This window comes from Acomys russatus, chromosome 18, assembly GCF_903995435.1.
Source record: "Acomys russatus chromosome 18, mAcoRus1.1, whole genome shotgun sequence".
In the NCBI taxonomy this organism is placed as follows: domain Eukaryota; kingdom Metazoa; phylum Chordata; class Mammalia; order Rodentia; family Muridae; genus Acomys; species Acomys russatus.
In genome coordinates this window covers 649,646-672,201 of record NC_067154.1, presented here as the reverse complement: position 1 = coordinate 672,201, position 22,556 = coordinate 649,646, and the positions used below count along the sequence as shown (strand labels likewise).

At 50.2% G+C, this 22,556-nt stretch overlaps 1 protein-coding gene across 1 annotated transcript; it reads right to left on the bottom strand.

Moving 5' to 3' along the window:
• Nucleotides 1-1,581: 1,581 nt before the first annotated feature.
• Nucleotides 1,582-20,713, bottom strand: Il17d (interleukin 17D). Its single transcript, XM_051160621.1, has 3 exons — nt 20,513-20,713; nt 19,844-20,139; nt 1,582-2,552 (listed from the first exon to the last, which is right to left on the bottom strand). The coding sequence occupies exons 1-3, from the start codon at nt 20,525-20,527 to the stop codon at nt 2,234-2,236; spliced, it is 630 nt and encodes a 209-aa protein (XP_051016578.1). The 5' UTR covers nt 20,528-20,713; the 3' UTR covers nt 1,582-2,233.
• Between the last annotated feature and the right edge of the window lie 1,843 nt (nt 20,714-22,556).

The window sequence follows — 22,556 nt, the reverse complement described above, 5'->3', positions numbered from 1 at the left end:
TATGTGGCTGAGACCGGATCCTCCATCCTTATTGTGAGCCTGTTTTTCTCAGTCTATACAAGCTATCTTTATGCCACCTGTACTCGGAAAGAGCGTCCATGTAGTCACAGCTGATCTTTATGTAGCTTACTTTGTACTTTCTTGTGCACACGGGACTAAGTCAATTATCACCATCAAAGCTTCCACCGAATTGTGCTGTACTTAGATATGCCTAAAATAAACTACTCCAAACAATTTCACCTAAGCAAAATCTGGAAAGAAATGAAATGCACACAGCCAGTGTGCCTGCAGCTACCATTGTTTTAGTGATTTAAAAAGAACTTTTACGAATTCTCTCGGGGCAGATTTCCCACCTCGATGAGAGGAAGTGTTTACTGTATTTTTCGGACCATAAGATGAACTTTTTGCCCCAAAAAGGGGAGGGGGATTAGGGCGCCCCCTTATGGTCTGATTGCTGTCTGTCAGGCATCAACAAAGAGGTCATTTACAGATGTCTTCAGTGTGCCAGCAGAGGAAGGCGCAGAGGGTTCAGAGTGTCTGCCGGAACAGGAAGAGGCGTGGGCGATATCGCATCCCCAAATCCCTTCTCACACAATTTGGTCTCTGCCTTCCCCACCCACACCCATTGGGCTGACCTGAGCTGAATGCTGATCTTAGCCTGCTGGGTAAGCAGGTGCTCGTTAGCTTGCTGCAGGGAGCAGGGACGCGGAGCGCAGTAAAATGTGTAGCAATAAGGAAACTCTAGCTACCGTTTGTCCCTCCTTGTCTCCAGTGGGGCCACATTGCTATGCAGAAGTCGTTACTGGGCATATGGAAAAGACAGAATTGTTCATTCTACATATGTGAGAAGATAGATGGATTGAAAAAGTGTGGTCCAAATGTCCTGGAGGGCTTCTGGGGGGAAAAAATCGGCTTTATTAGTGCTTGGCCAGCTCAGAGCACATATTAGCAAAATAACAAAAAACAGATTTAAAAAGGTGAAGACTCATTTGGCTGTAATTCCTGGGGGTCTTACCAGCCAGTGCAACCTCTCGATGTCTCAATCAAACCATTTATGAGAGAAGAGTGGAACAGATGGATGGCTGCTGGGAATCATGATCTGACTCCAACAGGATGAATGAAGAGGCCCGTTATCCCTCAAGTGTGTGACTGGGTTAAAACATCATGGCAGTCAGGGAAGGAGGAAATCGTTGTACGGTCATTCAAAAAAATGTGGCATTAGCAATGCCTTAGATGGAATTGAAGATAACATCATATAAGAAGATAGCGAAGAAAGTGACACCAATGACTGTCAGCAACTGAGCTTCCTAAGTCCTGACACTAGTGATGAGTTTTTGGGGTTTCCAGAAAACTAGAAAAGTACTTGAGTCTCTTAAGTCTTTCTTCCTGTTAACACTGTTTAGTATTACCGTATTTTGTTATATTTTAATAAATATTTTATTATACTAGTACTAATTTGGTTCTGAATGTTTTTCTTGTTTTACTGCTCTAAAAACTGGGTATGACTTATGGTCAGGTGCATCTTATGGCCCGAAAAATACGGTAGCTCACAGTTTAACACCTGGAGAAAGGCCTCCGAACTCTGGAGACTGGGGCCTTCCTCTTCCTCCTCCTCAGGGTTGGCCTGATCCAAAAGCTCATAAAACTAAGCCCATGTGTGCTTGGAGCTCCCTGAGAACTGGCTAAGATGTCACACCTCCTGCCACAAATTGAGACCAGTAGCTTTCAGAAGTGAAAGGATAACACCAACAGTTTTAGTTGTCATAAAGTTGAGACCATCCATATGCTAAAGAAGAAAAGCGAGTTTGGTTTCTGGAACCCAGAGGCCCCTCACATCTGTCCCTCTCCATAACCCTGGGAGGCCTCCTGTGCCAAGATCCAGAGCCTTCACAACAGGCTGAACTCAGAGAGGCACAGTGCAGCTAAAAAGAAATTCATCTGAACACCACAGTTATATGCTCAAGAATCGTATTAGAGAAAAACAGAATGTTTACAATTTGCTTGTATATCAAAAATGTTTAAAAAAATAACATGCTTGCTCTAAATATGAAAATAGTTTCTGTCACTATCCAAAACAGGCATGGGTATGTAGTGTCTACTTTGAAAAATAAAAATATATTTAAAGCTTATGTAGCTATCCCTTTGGGGAAAAGTGAGCAACAGCGGGGAGGTTCAGGGGTGGAGGGGACTAGATGCACGCAGGAAGCTGGGCCTTGGCAGGCAGTCCCCGACATCAGCGCCCCGCTGCTCTGTCAGCGGGCCCCAGGAGTAGTTTGGCCCCTGGCTTGTCCATGCTGGAGTTGTCGCTGTCCGTGGCCTTGTCTGGCTCAGGCACGCAGGTGCAGCCCACTGGGATGGTGACGTAGTGTTCAGCATACACTGAGCGGCCACCCGCGCAGGCGGCCGTGCGGCGCAGCACCACGGCGGGGGAGTAGACGGGTGCACTGCGAAAGCGGAAGTCCTCCTCACCAAAGAGCCCCGTCAGGCAGCCACGGCATAGGCAATAGGCCTCAGGCAGGTACCTTGGAAACCGAGCTGGGTCGTAGGAAATCCTGCAGACAGAGCGAGAGAGTGAGGGCCACAGCAGGAGCGTCACCACGAGTTCAAGGCCATCTTGAGTAACATAGCAAGCCTGACCAAATGAGGAAGGTCTCTGAGCAAGGCATCCTGGTGGGGCCTAGCTGGACCAGCTACACCACAGGGCTATGAGCCCCCACCTGGGAAAGATGGCGCTGTCACGGCACTTGACCAATGTTATATTTCAGACGCTGAAGGCAGCATGGGCCACTATCCTCGAGTGCCTATAAAAGTACCCACTGTCAAGGTCACTGGCATCACACCCACGTGACCACTATATCAGGACAGGACACCCTGTCCTCCGAGACTGCTGTGTCAGCCCGGAGGAACCATCACTGTGTTGCCAATTCCCAAGCCTGCCCAGCTCTGCAGCTCCGGACGCAGTGCCTTCTGGGAGGTAGGCAGGTACTAGTTCCTGCAGACAGCCACACCTGGGCAAAAGAACATTCGCTGCCCTTGTCGGGATGCGTGTTCTCTAAGGGAGCTAAAGCAGCAGCAGGGGACAGAAGGCGTGGCCGGCCCAGGATATTTGAAAAGTGAAAATAGTGATTTAAATTCCATCGCTTTGATTTTTTTCCCCCCATGCCTTCCAAGTTTCAGTTCAGATGGCAAATGTAGCCAGGGTAAATCCCTGGGAGGCCACAGGTCAGACAAAAGCCACCACAGCCACCTACACACCTGCAGAAACCCAGGGGGTCATCGGCAGGAACCGCGGACCCTTCTTGAATGTGCGCTGGCAGTCGGAGGCATTACCTCCGTTGCTCACTAGACTTCTGTGTGCTTAACTCTACGACCACTGGTCTGCGCATCTCGAACACAGGCAGTCCCTTATGGGTCTGCTCTGTCCTCTGGGCCGAGTTCTAGCGGCCCTCAATTCCATCATCACAGCCTTGACCCCGCTAACATGCCCAGCAGCGGACACAGCTGATGACCCACTGTGTGCCAGCGAAACGGCAGCCTCTGAATCTAGTGAAGAAAGCGAAGGTGAGATGGAGAGGGGGATGGGCTTGGGGCTCTTTCTGGTCTAGACCCTGAGGGGGAGGGGCACTGGCCACACCATGCCCTGCGGGATATGGTGCGCACCCAAGGACACGCGGTCTCCCTGGTCCTTAATACTACTGAGGGCACTCGCAAACAGAAAGAGCTCCCTTTGAAAGTGCATTCAGAGCACACATGCCACGGAGGGGAACTGGGCTGCAGAAAGAATGTACTGGAAATGATGATGCTGTCTCGGGAGAAGGGGGGGGGGTCGCTGTGGGTGCCAGGAAGGCCTCCTGGGCACGGAACCTTTCAGCTCCCTTCTCACACTGTTCTAGGGACCAGAGAAACGGCCCGAGTGCGCAGACCTAGCTAAGCAAACACACACATTTTGTGCTTCCCTCCAGCACAACGTTTTCGTGAAAATTCACTTCTAAGGTTCCCTGCTGCTGCCTGCTCAGTCCCTCCGTCAGGAGATTGTGGGCAGAATGAACCAGGCGGGTCCTTGCCGGGTTCCATCCGGCTCCTGACATAGCCTGTCACGAACACGTGAGGGGAAAGGGGAGCCTACACAGCTCGGATGCATGATGTTTCCAGTCATTTCCAATGTTTACCCGACTCCTATCTGCGTTCTATTTCAGGCCGCTGGAATTCAGGCAGAACACTCACCTCCCGTCCAAAGATGGCAGTGGCGATGAGCTCAAATAAACAGCTGGACGGACTGACCCAGATCCAGAGGGTGGAAGGACATTTGGAGTAGCGGTCAAAGTCAGAGTTTGGGAAGCAGTCACAGTAGGAGAGTGAGAGGCCACAGGATGGAGAGTGATGCCCATGCCAGGGACCCACAGTTAAGAACTTGGATCAACCATGGCAGGTTTCAGTGTGACCCAGTAACACTTAAGAAATGTCCACCCCACTCCCACCCCCAAACTTCGTGGTAGAAGCATGTCTGGGGCAAAGAGGGAGATCCTGGTGACGGATGGGGTTTGACTTTGGGGACAAGGTTTGTAGTTAACTGATAGTTCATGGGAGCCCGTGGAAGGGGAGTAGTCACAGCAGGAAACATAAGTCTGAGAGTAGAGACTGTATTCCCAGGCCGAGAAAGGCAGAGTCTAGAAATGTGGCTGCTCAAAAATCTCAGTGGGGACAGAGACAGTTCACCTGACACACAAATAAATACAGAAGATGTTGCAGTCTATTTGTTATAGCTATAAGAGACTGGGTAATTTATAAAGACCAGATGTTTACTTGGCTATGGTGGTTATAGCCCATCATTGGGAGATCACGAGTTCAAGGGCAGAGTGGACTACACAGTATGACCCGGTTTCAACCACTCTCCAAAAGAGAGATTTATTTAGCACTTACTTCAGTTGATTCTAGAGTCTTGGAAGCTCAAGAACATGGCCTTCCTGAAGCATCTCACAGGGTGGAGCACACCAAATGGCAGGACAGGTCACTCACTCCAGCTCAAATCTCTATTATAAAGCCATTAATTGCAACATAGGGGCACCATGACCTAATTACTTCCCAAGAGCTGAGCTCTCAACACCGTCAACACATGACTTTGAAGAGTAATTTGGGGGGGGGGGGTTGTTGTTGTTGTCTGAGACAGGGTTTCTCTGGGTAGCATTGGTTGTCCTGGAACTCACTTTGTAGGCCAGGCTAGCCTTGAACTCAGGGAGCCTCTGTGTACTGAGTGTTGTGATTAAAGGGCTGTGCTGCCACCACAACCACCCAGCTTGTTTTGTTTTTATTTAATTATTTAGTTTGTTTGCTTTTTTGTTGTTGTTATTTTTGTTTTTTGTTTGTTTGTTTGTTTGTTTTTCCAGACAGGTTTTCTTTGTGTATCCTTGGCTGTCCTGGACTCACTTTGTAGACCAGGCTGGCCTTGAACTCACAGGGATCCTCCTGCCTCTGCCTCTGGAGTGCTGGGATTAAAGGTGTGCGCCACCATCACCCAGCCTGTTTGTTTGCTTTCAAGAAAGAGTTTCTCTGTTTTATTCCTGGTTATCTTGGACTTGCTGTGTAGACCAGGCTGGCCTCGAACTCAGAGCAATCCACCTTCTATGCCTCCCCAGTCCTGGGATTATAGGCATGTACCACCACCACCCAGCTTGGCTTGTTTTACTTTTTGAGACAAGGTCTCACTATGTAGCCCAGGCCATAGTGGAACTTGCTATGTAGATCAGACTGGCCTCAAACTCAAAGAGATCTGCCTCTCTGCCTCTCTCTACCTCTTGAGCTCTAGTGTTAAAGTTGGATGCTGCTACACTTAAGCTTGAATTTTTGTTGTTGTTGTTTTGTTTTCTGTTTGTTTGTTTTTGTTTTTCAAGACAGGGCTTCTCTGTGTAGCCTTGGCTGTCCTGGACTCACTTTGTAAACCAGAGATCCACCTGCCTCTGCCTCCCAAGTGCTGGGATTAAAGGTGTGTGCTACCACTCCCCGGCTTGCAAAACTACCTCTTAAGTAGTTTCCCTTTCCTCTCTCTTCTCATAAGAGTTGGGTGTATCCTGCTCTGTCAAATCTTCTCTGAGTCATCACTTTTTCTGCCACTCAATTGGACATCACTTTCAAACGTGGGTGCTTCCTTCTACAAACTAACTTTACCTTTGTTTGGGATTAAAGGCATACACCACCACACCTGGGCCTAAGCTTTTCTTTACCTGATACTTTCTCCATACCAGGCTGGCCTTGAACTCAGATCTGCTTGCTTCTGTTTCCTGGATTAAAGGCAAGTTTGTATTCCAGCGGGATCACACAGACCAAGAGATCTTTGGATGTGATCTCTTGCCAGCCAGATCACACAGACCTAGAAGATCTTTGGATGTGATCTCTTGCCAGAGCAGCCATGTTCTGAATTAACATTCCTCTACCTTGACATCTGGTTGTCTGCATACTAATGGATATTGGTGATGACCCTGGGTATCCCAAGGAGCTGGGTAAGGCTGTGGGACCTGTTTCTAAGAGCACACAGGCCTGTGGACAGGTGGGACCATGGGCACCAGGCACTGAGATCATAGTCAGCTCCAGTGGAGGGTTTGGAAAATGCCACAAGGGCCTGGAAGATGAAGTGCAGGGCTTCTCTAAGCAGAGGCAGAGGAAGCTGCAGACAGAATGTGGCAACACACACCTGGACCAGAGAAGAGATGACTGCTGCAAAGTGTCCCAATGGTTGGAGTGGTATGTAAGAGGGTTAACACATGGGGGTAGGTATGTGTGTGTGTATGCTCACGTATAGGAGAGAATGATTGTGCATAAGCATGTATGTGTGATCAGAAGCATAGACAGAGGTTGGGTGTGAGATATGAGAACACATGTGTGAATGTGAGAATGCTCCAGAGGACCTGGGTGTGTAGACGTGAGGCTATGTGAGCACATATGGTACACAGATGTCTATATGGGCATGAGCATGTTTGAATGTGTGAGCATGTGATACTGAGAATGTATGTATGTATGTATGTATGTATGTATGTATGTATGGTGTTGAGTCTATGAGCAAGAACATGTGTGCTCATGTATGTGGTGGCAGGCTAGTGGTTTGGTGGAAGATGCAGGGTATATAACAGCTCAGAGCAGAGGACAGGAATCTAATCACACAGCTCCCTGGATAGGGAAAGAAGACAGGCCGACCAGCATCCACTGAGAACCCCAGGGAACACTCCGAAGACCTACAGCGACCAGGCTCTTCTCTTTGGAATATCTGTTTGCCCTGAGACCATCGCCAACCCCTTTCAATGCCAACCAGCATCCTGGGCGTCCCTTGGGGACAGCTGGCACTCAGGTGGCACTCTGCTTAATTATGCAGGCGAAACTATTCTTGCTTGGGTGCCTGATAGGCAAAAGCTCCTCCAACTAACATATCCATCCCAGCACTCCAGTTGGTCCCCTTCCCTCCTCACCTTGAACCCCTTGGATTAAGGCCAGTGACCACACACACACAGACACACACACACACCCATCCCCACCCACCACCTGGGCAGAAAGACAGAATGGACATGGAGTGTTTTCAAAACGTGTCTTTGAGGCCTAGATCATTTGCTCGCACAGGAAGGCACTCAACATGGAGACCAGATGTGCCGTCCATGGCAGTGGCACTCACGCAGAGGGAACCAGGACCACAGAAGAGCAAGTAGCTCCTGAGCTTGTGGATGCCCAGCTTCCTGCTGAATCAAGAGAAACCACCTCCTCCGTGGGAAAGAAATAGCGAGGCCTCCATTAGGACCCTCTCTCTTCCCAAACATGGAAATGTAGCCCAGCAGAAACCCTGCCTGGCCTCCAAGGCCAGTCATGTCCCCCGCCCCCCCACCCCTATCCCCCTGATCCCCACCCCCTGACTCCCACCCCCCCACCCCCCACTGTCTCCACATTTGCTGAATGCTGCTCTGTGCAAAGTTGGCCCAGGATCTGCTTGAAACACATCATGTTTTCCCCCACCGGCAGTCTGAGGAGCTGCCCTGGCCCTGTGTGATGTTTGGCTCCAGTGAGTGACAGCTGGCGGGGCTTAATCCAAGAACAAAGGCCAAGTCCTCCAGAGCTGATTAGAGGTGATGGAAGCTGAGCTCTGGGAGGAATGTTAGTGACAGCAGAGACAGAAAAAGAGCACTGCCCCAGGGCCTGGACACACTAGGAAACAATTCTAAGCCGCTGGTGGCGGTGGCGGAACTCAGAGAACAATGACCACGCTGCCAGGAGGAATCTGCCACCTAATGTGAGCATATGAGGCCGAGTGTAGCTGGGCAGCCATTGGCACAGCCTCCCACTTCTCCAAACAGATTTCCATTTTGAAGAGGCAGAGCCCAAGTATGACTTATTCTTTCCAGGCAGTCCAAAGATCTCCATGCCCAGGCGTCAAGCTAGGGGGTCCTGACCAGACATCCAGGGGGCACCCAGGAGTAAGTGGGGACAAAATGGCCTCGGCAGCCTGAGTCCATCATCACAGAGGGCCAGTGAAGCAAGTTCGGCCCAGCAGACTTTCTAGAAAAGGCAGGGAACTGTCCTGCAAAGAAAATGTTGGTCCAGTCTAGTCACTGACCAGCGACCCAGAACGAGTCATTGCTGCTGCCAGTTGAGGGGGGACGGTCTGACAGGAAGACTACCTCTCGGGCTTCTGGAAGGCCCTCGGCCCAGGCTTGAGTCTCCAAGGTCTTAGAAAACTCCTTTGGCTAATGTTTAACCAAAGCCCAGCTTAGAACTTGGCAAGCTGATTCTAAAACTCACAGGGGAGAAAAACGCCCCAAACTCTCAGGACACGTTCCAGGGAGAACGAGGGGGTGGGCTCTCCAACAGGCTGGAAGTGATTAAAAGGCGATTGGAGGGCCAAGAAGGTGGGCGATCCCCCAGGGACCACTAAGGGATAAGCAGCTTCCCTTTGGGTGCAAGGCAGGGAGGGAAATCAAGACTGCCAAAGTGGGGTTGACAGGGGACCTGCCTCGGAACCAAGCATGGCTCTTGTCTAAAATGCAGGTTCTGGCGGAGTGTGGTGTGTGTGACACACACATGTCCATGTAGCACTCAGAAAGCTGAGGCAGGAGGATTATAAACTGAAGGCCACTGGGACCTTGTTTCCTGAGAGGTGCGCCAATCATCCTGACTTGTTCATTACATAATGAACTCATGTACTGAAACCTTACAGGGTGCCTCATGAATATGCACAATTATTTTGCTAATAAAAATTAATACACATCTTAGAAGAACAGAAACAGTTATGACTCCCAGTCTTTTCTGTCTTCTGAGTATGCGGCTCTGTGCTCACTCTGTCCTCTCATCTCTTCTGCTCTCTTCACCTGGGCATCTTGCTGAATCTACAGAAACCTGGCTGTGCGGAGCAGCCCTGTCTGACCATATCTGCACTGGATCGCTCGCCGTTGTTATGGGACAGAGTGATAGCAGCGGGTGGTCAACCAATGGATGACACGTTTTCCAGTGCCTTTTCTATGTGACCAAACCAAACCAGCCTCACACTGCCCTGCCTGCTGACCGCAGTTCACACAAAAGGTCATTATAACCCGAGTTGGCACTGCCATGGAATGGGCTGTGGGATTTAGTAGTGCCTCACTGGAGGCACATAAGTAAGGATTTTAAAAATAGTAATGCTCTTCCCTCACCCCTAGAGATTCTGAATTAATTGCTCTGGAATGGAGCCAAGATGTTGTTTTTTTTTTAAGTGCCCCAGATCGTTCTCACAGACAGCCCTCGTCAGGCTGTTTGGTCTCCACATTTAAGAAAAATGAAGTCAGACCCGATGATGCACACTTGCAATCCCAGCATTTGGGAGGCCGAGGCAGGAGGACAGCCACGAATCTGAGGCCATCCTGGGCTATGTAACAAGACTCTGTCTCAAAACAAAAAGAAGTAAGAAATTAAGAAAGGTTTGAGTTGTTGGGTGCCTCTCTGCGGTATAGTGAGTGCTGGCCTCACAAGAGAGAAGCTTTGGGGTCCATTGGGAGGAAAACAAGGGATTTGTAGCCATCTAATCTTCCGCTGGGGCTTCTTTGGAGCTAGCCTTGCAGTCGGGGCTGGCAGTAGTTACCACTTTATAGGAAAAATCTCCCTGTATATAAACTACTGTCCTGGGCTCCAAGGCCTGGGGCAGTGGGCTCTGTGGGATAAGCAGGGGGTAACTGGGGACACTGGAGGCTACAAACAGCTTCCCTCTAGGGGGAAGCTGTAGCCAGCAGGCCCATCAGCTCCACCCTCCTTCCATTTGCTAAGGCCCCAGGGAGCCAAAGAGCAGCAGTGTTGCAGTATCTACTGCCAGTAAGCACTGAAAAACACTTCTCTGGCCCCTAGAAGAAAACATCGTGCATTTCTCACGAGGACGACAGTCCGTCAGGGATTGCACAGTCCTGACCAGGACACAGACCCCTGTGGGCTTCACCGGGCCAGGGAGAGGTAGAGGTCAGCTCTGTTCTAGCTGCTCCTGTCTGAACCTGCCAGGGCTGAAGCTGAGCCTGAGGCAGCTGCAGGGCACATGCGGCTCCTCTGCCAATAAGGAAGCTCAGGGTCCCTAGCAGCAGGAAGGCTCACCTGCCGCCTTGCCGCTCTCACTTATGTGGGGAAATAGAGGTACTGAAATTATGGCACCTGGCCACCTGGCTCAGCTGAGATGTCTTCAAGGTAGAAAGTGCAGTGTGGCCTGTGGATGCTAGCATCCAGTCCCACACCTGGGACATAGTGACGGTCCAACCTGGGACTCCACCTATTCTGTGTAAGACACAAGTGGCTGAGCAGGAGGCCAGAGCATTAGGAAAGAATGTGGAAGTTCATGGTGGTGGCGGCAGCGGGGTCTTGCACAAGGAAAGAATGGAGTGGGCACGACAGCCCAGATTTCTCGAAGGCTTTCATTCTTTTGTCATGGCAAATATGACACTCGGAGCAGCTGGGGAGCATCTCTTCAAAGGAAAAACTCACTCATGCCCACGGGACGGGCTCAGCTCTCCAGGGGAAGCTGCAGAATGTGGGTCCAGAGCCATCTTTGATGTTCCCGACCTTGGAACAATTGTGCGAGGGAGGAGCCCACCTGGTTCAGGGAGCCAGCTGTCACCCTGGAGGGGCAGCAGTTCACATACACTGCTGGCCTGGCCTCTTCCTTGAACTCTCAGAGTTCCTGGTGTTTTTCTCCTTGACAACTTAGTGGTTTGGGGGAGATGTGTCCTCTCTCCTTCACCTTTTGAATGTGCCATCTGCGGAGGACAGATAACAGATGGGATGTCACTCCACGGCCTGTGTGCGACTGTCCTTATTTGCCCAAATCCTTCTCCTGGCACAGGCACACACATTTGATTCAGGTGAAGAGCGTTGAAAGAGGTATCCAGAGAGTGAAATATTGTCATCCTCCCTGGCAGCGCTCCGCATGCTAAGTAAAGCCCCGGCCCTGGGAACAACCAACCATCAAAGCTGTTGGTAATCCCGGAACAACACTCCATGACAATGCTTTTATTTTTATTCCTTGACAGGTGATAGGTGCAGCAGAGCTGGCTGTACTCTGAGAAGCCCACTGGGGGACCGCAGCTCTGTAGTTGAGCAAAGTCAAGGTCATTTGTCCATTTAAAAAACATATACACATATATATTCATACACGTGTGTGTGTGTGTGTGTGTGTGTGTGTGTGTGTGCGCGCGCGCGCGCACGCGAAAACACCAACCTCTCTCAGTTAAGCTGCTTGGGGAAAAATAAAAGTATGCCTCCTTTTCTGTGGTGACCAATAGGAATGAACAACACTATGAGGACTCCCAGCCAGACCGAAAGCATTCTCTCTGCTCAGGTGTCTGTCCGTTTCCTAAGCCACCCAACTTTCCCTAACAGAACATTATCCTGATAAGCTGGCGTAGGATGGACATAGTGCCTACACGGCCGAGGCTCATAAAAAGCAGAATCCAGATATTCCTGGAAGATAGAACAGAAAGGCTTGTGACGTTGTCTCAAGGTCATCTGGAGCAAGCCATAGGTATGAAACAGAGACACAGGAAAGAGGAGAAACTTACTTACGAAAAGGCCCTCCACCCCAAATTCCAAAGAGATGAGGGAGAGTCTCTGGGTCATTATTGCGCAGGATGCTTGCACTATGCTGCCCCCTGTTGGTCAGAGTCACTTCTGCAAGGAGAGATGGATCCCTGGGCCTGGGACTCTGGTCAGTTTGCAAAATTCTGTATGGAGCCTTGGCACAAATTTGAAAATGCATAAAGGTGGGAGAGTGTGTTAATAAAGGAAAATAGGAATTCTTAAAAGGGTAACTGCTGCGGGGATAGCTTCCTCTAACATTAAACTGCAGCCGCCCTGTAACCGTTATCCAGTAGGTACCTTCCTAGAAATGTGCCTTCCCATGCCTAAAACTTCAGATGGTTTACTGCTTATAAATTAAAGTTTAATTTATAAATTAGGTACTCTAGGTTAACTAAAATAAAATAGTCGGTACTATAATAAAAGTTATGTGAATCTCAGCCTCAGTGTACACTACTCACTCTTCTCAGGAGATGAAGTGAGCAAGGCAGGTGTCATGACACATCACTAGGTGACATGCAAGGGTCACTTGCATACAGCAAGGCAGCACAGGGATGTCCCTATGATAATTAAGATGGCTAGGGAGTGGCTGCTGAGAGGATGGCGTGCGGTGTGGATACACCGAGCAAAGGGGTAGCTCATGTCCCAGGAAGGACAAGGTTTCATGACACTACTGAGATTGTCTGTATTTTAAAATGTACAGGTTCCTGGAATTCTCCATTCAGTATTCTCAGATCACAGCTGACAATGGGTCATTCAAGTCACTGAAAAGGAGTCACATGTAAGGGAGGGGAAGGCAGAGATGCTCTTGACCTCGTTACCTTTCTCTAATGTTATGTTTATTTGATGTTTGAGACAGAGTAATGAATGCTATGTGTTGACACTTGTTTTTAAACTCCATTTTCTTCGGGGTACTAAAGCCTCTACCTCCCTTCTACCAACCCCTTAACCCTGGGTAAGAGAGAAAGGAGGTTAGTGGGGAGAAGGGACACAGACCCCTTTACTTCTCTCTGGGTTCTTCTGGGGGCAATACCACTCTCTGTCAGCATCAAATGCATCAAATGGTCTCCTCTGAGCTGCTGCATTGAAACATTTCTCTCCAGCTGCCACCCTGGTCTCTAGTCTCTCCAAACTGCTACACGCCTCGCATCACCACCACACGTCACCCTTTCTCTCTCCGGGCTCTTCTATTTACCTTCCTCAGAGTCCTAGACCACGCCCCTCTCCTTGCTGCACATGACACACCATTACCAGCTGGCGAAGACCACACCCCACAAGAGACAATTATCAGCTGTGGACAAACTAAAGCCCAAACTAAAACCCCACATTAGAGATTAAAACAAAAAACATTTACATAACATAACTGAGTTTACAAAGAACCCAAAATTTCCATTACAGCTACGTAGTCCAAGAGCCTCAAAAACATCATCCTCCTGTCTCAACTGCCTGAAAGCTGGAATGGTAGGTGTGTGCTGCCTCTAGTTTTTTCCTATCATCTATCTATCTATCTATCCATCTATCTGTCTGTCTATATATCTATTATCTATTTTCTGAAGATTTGCTGGGCAGAAATTGATTTGAATGTTACCCGTGATCACAGCAGTGCTTCCCTTGTTCAAGTGTGGGCCCTGTAAAGCCTGTGTTGACATTTGATGGGTAAATGTGACCTCGGGTTTGGGGAAGATGGAATAATTAATGAACATTTCACAGGGCAAAGGGTTGCTTAGATGAGCCATCCTTTCTGTTAGTCTGTCTTTTCCTTCTAAACCTTTATAAATCAGCAGCCACAAAGAGCAGACCACAGTCTGTCAGAGCCCAAGAGCACCCTGAGCCCCCCCCCCCACATCAGTGGGCAAGGGTAGCCTTGTCTGCACACTAGTACAGTAACTGCACAGGTATGTTGAGAGAGCAGAGTCTCCACACACTGAGACTATGCCACACGCCCAAGGGCAGATGCTGAGGTGACCCCTAATCCCTTGTTAAAGTTGTATCTTCAAACATCCTGGTGGTCTGAGTGTCTCTTTTTAAGTGACTTGTCCTCCCCAACCTCTGGTCTCAGTACTGTTCCATCAGGATGTTTGAAAAGGTGTCAAGGCCACCCCCAGCAGGCTGGCACAGGTAGCACAGGACAGGGTGGGCTATACAGAGTCATTGCAGCACAGGTGCTGGCTGAAGTAAATGATGTTTCTTCCCCTAGCGAACTCTGGAAGGAAGTTATCTTAGGAAGAGGAAAAATTGGGGGGCACATGGGCTCACCCCAGGGGCTTCCAGAAATGCACATAGACCAAAGAACCTTAGCAAGGGACTAAAGGGTCATCTCAGCATCCACCCACAGGCCTGTGGCGCATTTACTTCCTGTTTGTCACCAAGAGCAAACAAATCTTGTTTATTATGAAATAAATTTAGGTGTAGGCTCTTAGAGTCTCTGGAGGAAAAGTTATATTAAAAAGTAACAATTAAGGCCTAAAAATAAACTATTTTACATTATTCATATCCTGGAAAAATACATTTTTAGCCTACTACTAAATGAATAAACAAGCCGAAATTTCTTGGAGTACTGGCAGGTGTTTATCTGGGGTGTCATCACACAAGCTGGGGTGTCTAAACTCTAATAAACTCCTGTGACCCAGCAGTATATTTCTGCATATATTAATCTGCTGTTAAAAAAAAAAAAAAACCCTTCCTGAGCAATCAAGCTGATTCTAATTTTGGTATTTTTATTTCTTAAGCAAAGGAGAAACAAACATATTGTGCCACAAGATAAATGAGAAAATATTTTTATGTTCTGGGAGATGAACGTTGTTTCCCTAATAACACATTGGGTGTTATGGATGGATAAAGCCAGAGATTTCCAACATCCTAAGTCAACTGTTTTGGGTCTATCACCTGGTGACAATCTTCTAACGTCCAAGCTGTGATGTCCTCAGAGCTTTACCCAGTCACTGAGTCACAGGCCTCTGAAAACCACCTCAGTGTTTACAGCAGCCCTTCAGAGTGAGTCCCAGCCCGGCACACCAAGGCTCTGGGTGTGTCTCAGATGCAGTTTCTGCCTTTCCTCATGGTTGGGAGACTTCCCTTCTCTCTGTTGAACAAGGTAGTCCCAGAAACTCAGAACCCTGAGGCAGGAGGATCACTTAAACTTGGCAGTTTGAGACCAGCCTGAGCAACCCAATGAGGCCATCTCTTTAAAACAGGCAGGTAGGCGTGGTTACCTTAGCCTTTAGTCCCAGAGCTCTGCCAGTTCCGAGCCAGCCTGATCTAGTGGTGAGTTCCAGGTCAGCTGGGGCTACATACTGAGACTCAGAGAAATAAAGAGTATCATTATATATGCATTTTGCCAATTTCTCTTTCCACACAATGTGCCTGCATGCTGGTCACACCTTTTCCCTCGGGGATGCTGACTGATCTGCTTAAGTGATCTAACAACTACCTCCCCCTTTATAGCTCTGTTTTAGGCAACCCTCTGTCTATTGGTGGACACTGTGATGCCTTCCACCCTTGCTGCCACAGCAACCAACAACTGACATCCCTGTTCACCAGACATTTGGAACGTGCACACACGTGGGACTGCAGGAGAAATACTGGTAAGTCCAGTCATTGGGACAAAGTGCTATGTTTGATACTAAGCCAGGCGCTGAGCCACTACTCGGGAGGTGGGGGCAGGAGATCTCTTGAATCCAGAGCTTGGAGCCATCATGGGTTATAGCAAGACACCCCTCTCAAGACATATATATATATATATATAAACAATTTTTTTTGATAACTACAAATCCTATTTTCCCCTTTCCAAGTCATCCCAATTCACAGCCCTCCACTGCACCAAGACGTTGGCTTCCTTCTTCCTCCGCATTTGTGAAAGCAGCCCGTTGATGGTTGGAAAAAAAAAAAAACCCCAGTTTCTCACTATGGTTTCCAAATGTGTTCTGCTCCCTTGACTGCAGAAATCAGCTCTTCTCTTGGAGCACAGCGGATCACGTGCCTTGACCTTGACCCAACTTCCCATGATGTCACTGGCTTTATTGGTTTGTGGGAACTCATTGGGAGAGGAGCCCTTCGCGACATGGCTTGCAAATATTTCTCCCTCGGGCTTGTCCTGCGCTCTATTCTATTTTGCTGAGAAGACACAGCATGTAATTATATAACTGCATTTCTGAGTCTTATCTTTTACGGTGTCTGGGGCTGTGAGCTGCTAAACAAGCCTCCTCCACACCAAGATTATAAATAAAATTGCTCGGTGTTTTTCTTCCTCTTTGTGGCCTTATTTTTTTACACTTAAGTCTTGGAATCATCTGGAATTTGTTGTCACATAGGAGTGAGATCCAAGCATGTTTTCTTCCAGCTGGAGACCCAGCTGTACTGAAATCATGGTCCCCCGTTCGTTCCCCACACACAGAATCCCGCTGATAGGTCAGCGCCTGCTTAGAAACCTGCCTTCCACCTACAGTGATCTTTCCTGCGCTGTGGTATTCTGACTACATCTGTTTTCCTACCATCTTCCTTAGCATTCTGCTTTGCCTGTAGGAGACTATGTACATCTCAGTCCTCCATCCCCAAAGGGACTGGCTCTGGGAATCTAGGAGAAAAGCAAGTTCCCCAGAGACCGGGTCCCATGTGTACAGTGGTGTAGAATTTCCAGTAGATTTCAGCCATCTCTCGTGCCCTGTAATGCGACCTAACACAGGTCTCTGTACACTGCTGTACGGTGCTGCTTAGAGGGTAATGATGAAAAGACTGCATTTTCAGTACGGATGTGCGCTTTCCCAGGTAGTCTTCATGTGCACTCGGGCTGGCTCTGTGGATGCAGAAGCTGCAGATCTGAGGAAGGTTGAGAGTGCCACCTCTGCTGCTGGTGTCACTCCTGTACATGGGCTGGTGGGATTTTGGGGGTGGGGGAGCACTTCTGCTGGCCTACCTGGGCTCTCAGAAGTTCCTTCCACAGCCCTCTCACAGAAGAGCCTCTGTGCTTCCTGGATGGCACATAACTGAGGAAGTGACTGACAGTGGAGGGAGAGCCCAGAGAGGCAGGGGGACAGAGCCAGCTTCAACAGGAGGCATCTGCAGATGCGACAATGGCCCAGCAAGATCCCCAGAAGCCTAGCTCCCTTCTAACCACTGTAAGCTCCCCAGGTCCCATTTGCTCACGGGGTAGATGAGAGGTGGGTGAGAATTAGAACAAAGGGCCTGAAGCTATCTCATCTGGCTAGTGGCAGACGGGAGCAGCCCCACCAGATCCAGTCACCCAAGCATGGGACTCACCAACCCCTTTCCTCCCCGGCTCTGGTTTCAGATGTGGCTATGGAAGACAGTGTCAGCCTGCAGGAGGAACAGCTTAGCCTAACTCCCCACTAGGATGCCAGAGAGAGCTCCCAGCTTGTCCTCCAGCTTTGCTCCCCCTCGCCCCTCTCTTGTCTACGTCACCTGTCTATCTCAAAGGCAGCAGGACCCAATAGGCACAAGGCTTAACGCCATGCTTCGTCTTCAAACACTTATTACAGACTATGATCTACAGCCAGAACCAGAGGAGACACGCCTACAGAGGTCCTGAGGCTTGCAGTGGGTTACCTGTATGTGTTTTGGCCTGGAGGGGCCTTTAGGCCAGCTTCAACTCCAGCACTGTTTCCTTGAAGAGCTAGGACTTCTTACACAGGGTCCCCCATATGGGCCCACTTCCACATGAATAGAGCCATGAGTAGGGCTGGACCACAGGTGGGCGTGGCCTGAAGAGCAGCCAAGTCAAGGGAGTGTCTAAACCTCAGCTTCCTAGGGCAGCCTGAGGGGCTGGGTAATTGGGGGGAGGGAGCGCAGCTCAAGGGAACTGGTAAAATTGGCCCCAGGAGTTACCCAGGACATAGTGACATAGTTCACACCTTTGTTGCTCCCTCCCTCCTACTACTCAATCAGCCACTCCCCCAGGCACCTTTCCTGACCCTGTCTCTTTTCCTCTAACACTGCCTCCGCTGAGGCCCTCACTGTCTGCTGGAAGCATTGTAGCATGCCTGTTGTCACTCTGTAGACGAGGCTGGCCTTAAATATCACAAATATCCACCTGCCTCTGCCTCGCAAGGACAGGGATTAAAGACACTCCCATTCCCGGCAGTTATTTGTTTTTATTTATTTATTTATCTATTTACTTACTCGTTCTGTGTATACGAAGGTCAGAGGACACTTGCTGGGGTCTAGTCTCTCTTCCTACTGTGTGGACTCTAAGGATCAAACTCAAGGCCTTAGGCTCACCAGCAAGCACCTTTATCTGCTGAGCCAACTTGTCTGCTCAGGTATTTGTTACCGTAATGACAATACTGGAATACATGAGTGTGTTGCCATACGGTTTTGATAATCAAGAAACATGTAATTCCAGCACTCAGGAGGATCTCTGTGAGTTAGAGACCATCCTGGTCGAGAGAGAGAGAGAGAGAGAGAGAGAGAGAGAGAGAGAGAGAGAGAGAGAGAGAGAGAGAGAGAGAGAGAAGAGGAATGAATTGAATTCAGGGAGAGCCACGGCTACATAAAATCACCCTGTCTCAAAACAAAAACATGCTACTGGGATGGGATGCAGCTCAGTGGTGGAACACTTCCTTGCAAGTATCAGGCCTTGAGTTCCATCTCCAGCATGACAAACAGACAGACAGGCAGACAGTCAGGCAGACAGACAGGCAGGCAGGCAGGCAGACAGACAGACAGAAGCCCTGCTGGGCGCTCTCTGGAGGCAACCACCTTCTCCTCTCCCCTGGCCACAACTTCCTTCCCTAAAGTCCACCTCCATCCTCAAAAGGCTCTCATCGAAGGCGCATCTCTCATCTTCAGGGCAGTATGAGAACTCTGTCCTCGGTGCTGCTCTTGCCTTCTGCCGTGACCTCAAGCAACACCGGCATCTGCACAGGACACTGTGGCCACACTCCTGCTGCACATCCCCACACTTCCTTTTGGCACGCTCCTCTTTGGACACGCCCACCGGATTAGACTATCCTCAGAATCTCGCCATTCTCCACGCATTTTGAACATCACTTTCACCCTCACAATGATGTTCTCTCCCTCCCTCAACTTCAAGCTACCACGCTGGGAGCCTTGTTTGTCACCTTATGTTCTATCCTCATATTAGTTTCCCCAGACATTCTCTCAGAGGGTGTGTGCCTCCTAGCTCTCAGTGGCCAGCACCTCCAGATCACACTCCCACAGGCCTCCTGTGCAAAATCCCTTAAGAATTCATAAAGGATCTTTTGGCTTGGTTCCTCATGGTGTATCTGGCAACGAATAGGTGAGCAAATGGTATTTATTGCATAACAAACACGGAAAGAGCTGGCAAGAGGAAACAGCATTTCTTCAAAGAACGTGACAGACCTTTGTAGAAACCATCCTTCCCAACCTCGATACCCCATCTGCCTCTCCTGGTTCCTCCCAGAGGTCACAGACCAGTGGACACCAGCCCTACCTTGCCTGACTCTCACCCTAGTAGGTCCACCCTGCCCCACCCATCAGATCCGTCCCGCCCACCTGCTCCTTAGACCCCGCCCATCAGGCGCCACTCCTCCTCACTAGCACCACTCGACCTCCAGCCACACCCCTCCGGCTCCAACCCGCCCCATCCCATCCCGCTAGTCCCCTCGATCCTCCTCAGGACCCCGGCCCTTCAAGCTTCCTCCCCTACGGCGGCCCCCACCCCGCCCAGGCTCCACCCGCCCCCGCCCCATCCCACTTGCTCCACCCCGCCCCTCCGGCCCCGCCCCTCCGACTCCACCCTGCCCCACCCACCTGCCCTGCAGGCCCCGCCCCGCCCCTCAGGCCCGCTCACCTGTACGCCCAGGGCGACACGCTGCGCAAGTTGGTGGGCGGCCGGAAGCGGCGGTCGGCGGACCTGCCCCCGACCGGGCAGCTGGCATTGCGCGCCTGCTCGCGCGGCCCGAGCTGCAGCGTGTGGTGGAAGGCGCTGAGCACGCCGGCCGCCAGCCGCCCGTACAGCTGCTCGAGGAGCTCCTCCGGCCGGTCCGCGCAGTCCCGCGGCCGCGCCGGGCGCTTCCCGGTCTTCAGCGCGCCCGCCGCGCGGCCCGGCGCCAGTGCCAGCAGGAGGCCGACGGCGAGCATCCAGACCTGCGGGACAGGCCGCGCTCAGCGTCGCGGGACCCGCCCGCCGCTCCGCACACCGTGAGGCCCTCCCCGAGCATGGGCGCCGCGCGGGCGGGCCCCCGAGAGCCGTCTCCGCCCGCCCGCCGCCCGCGCGGTCCCCGGGGCCCGGCCCGCCGCCGCCCCGCACGCCCCCGACCCCCGCCGCCGCCGCCGCCCAGAGCCGGAGCCCGCGCGGTAGGCGGGTGCGGGGCGCGCGTGCACGTGTGCGTGTGCCTGCCGGGCTGCTGCGCGGCGGGCTGCGAGTGCCTGTGAGGGCGCTTTTCCCCGCCGTCCCCAGCCCCCCCGGAGTCCCTCCAGCCCCAGCCATGCCCTGGTCGGTACCCCCGAGGGCACTCACGAGTGTCCCCAGCATCGCGTCGCCGAAATGCTTTCCGGACTTCTTAGGAGGTGGGCGGATGGTGGCTCTTCTGCGAAGTAAATAAAGGCGCCGCACACGCGGGGCGTGTGGCCTGCGGACTGGGTGTCGCCCCTACGAAAGTGGACTGGCGCGGTTCGCCTGGCTGGAGGAAGAGGAGGAGGAGGTGGTGACTGGTCTCGTCGTCTCGGCACCGACCAGTGGGGCCGCCGGGATGCAGTGGGGAGGCCGACTTTGGCTCAGAGGAAACGGATTTCTCTAGATACTAAAGCGGTCCAGGAGCTGGACGGGCCACTTGGAAATGAATGAACTCAAACCTGGAAGGACGCTCCTCCTTGGGACCACTTCCTCTTCTGGGATTGAGATTTAAAAAAAACAAAAGTTATATTTTGTGAGGCGAGAGGAGACTGCTTTCCCCTAAATACTCATAAAATGTCTCCGTGCCTCTTACTCAGCTAAAGGCAGTGATAAATACCTTCCCCCACCTGGCACATGGCTGTAAGTGGGCATCTCTTGGTCTAGTTTTACAGTGTTGAGGAACTCAATCATGATAATTAGTTGTGTGAGCAGACATGTAAAATGAGCCTAAAGTTCTGTGAATAAATTAAGGACATCAGCTCAAATGAAGGACTATATTGTATCTCAAGAGAGCTTGCTCACTTACTTATTCATTCTACAAATATGTCTTGCTTGTCAGGCATCCAGCTAATGAATATGATTACTTTTGAGCATTTACGCTTTGAAAATAAAAACAAATGGTTGAGACTAATTGAAAGCTTTTTGAAAGTGTGCAAGATGTTTTTTGACTCCCTAAAATGGCTTGCAGCTTTGGCCTTTAACCAAATTGTAAACCAGTGGCCAAATAGCATTTCAGTTCTCCTGTGCAGAAAAATACTCATTAAACCAGTGGCCAAACAGCATTTCAGTTCTCCTGTGCAGAAAAATACTCGCTTTCGATGTTTTAAAACTGAAATGCTAGCCAGGCGGTGGTGGCACACACCTTTAAACCCAGCACTTGGGAGGCAGAGGCAGGCGGATCCCTGTGAGATGTAAAGGCCAGTCTGGTCTACAGAACAAGTTCCAGGACACCATGGCTACACAGAGAAACCCTGTCTCCAAAAAACAGAACAACCTGAAATACTTTGTAACAGCTCTACAGCTAAAAAGTCCCTCCAGACTTTACAGCTTAAACAGTTTACAGTTCTTAGTAAACAGGCGTTTGGGTTTATGAAAAGCTTTTCAAATAGCAAGTACATTGTTAACATTGTCTCCTTTCTAGTAAAAAGGGAATAAAGACACTGGCCCTCAAATACTGCTCGTTGTCTGTCTGAAACATGGTGTTTTTCAGGGTGTGCTTGTCATTCCCAGGGCCTTAAGGGATTCCTCACAGTGTCCCATCTCATTCCCAGGGCCTTAAGGGATTCCTCACAGTGTCCCATCCCTCATACCCTTGGTGGCACAAGGCCAGTCAGCAATGTACATTCCAGTATCTGATCACCGGACAAACCTCTTACCTCTCCTACATTACCCTCAACAGTCTTCAATTTGTGGAAGGCCCCAATTATCGAAAAAGTACACCGACGAAAGCGTAAGATTCACTGTGATTAAACAGGAGCAAAGATTACAAACAGGTGCAGATAAATAAATAAATAAATAAAAGAGTTCTTCCCAGATCTCAGCCTTTTATGAAGATACAGATATATTAATAATTAGTCCAAACTTGAGGCTGAGGAGATGGCTCCATGGGTAAAGCTGATCAGTGTGGGTGGGCTGAGTTCTGTCCCTGGAGCTCAATGGTGGAAGAGAGAACCTACATCACGGAGGTGCCCTCTCACCTGCACGTGCATACATCTGGACCTGTATATGCACTGTGGCGTATGTGCCACCACATTCACACCATTTCACACACTCATTTAAATATATATGTATGTGTGTGTGTGTGTATATATATTTTTGTTGTTGTTGTTTTTGTTTTTTGAGACAGGGTTTCTCTGTGTAGCCCTGGCTGTCCTGGACTCTGTATCCC

Bases quoted from the DNA above. Each gene is read 5' to 3' on its own strand.
- Il17d (XM_051160621.1), bottom strand. The intron at 2,553-19,843 runs GTGAGCGGGCCT...CTCTGTCTGCAG, and splicing joins GTGTCGCCCTGGGCGTACAG to GATTTCCTACGACCCAGCTC.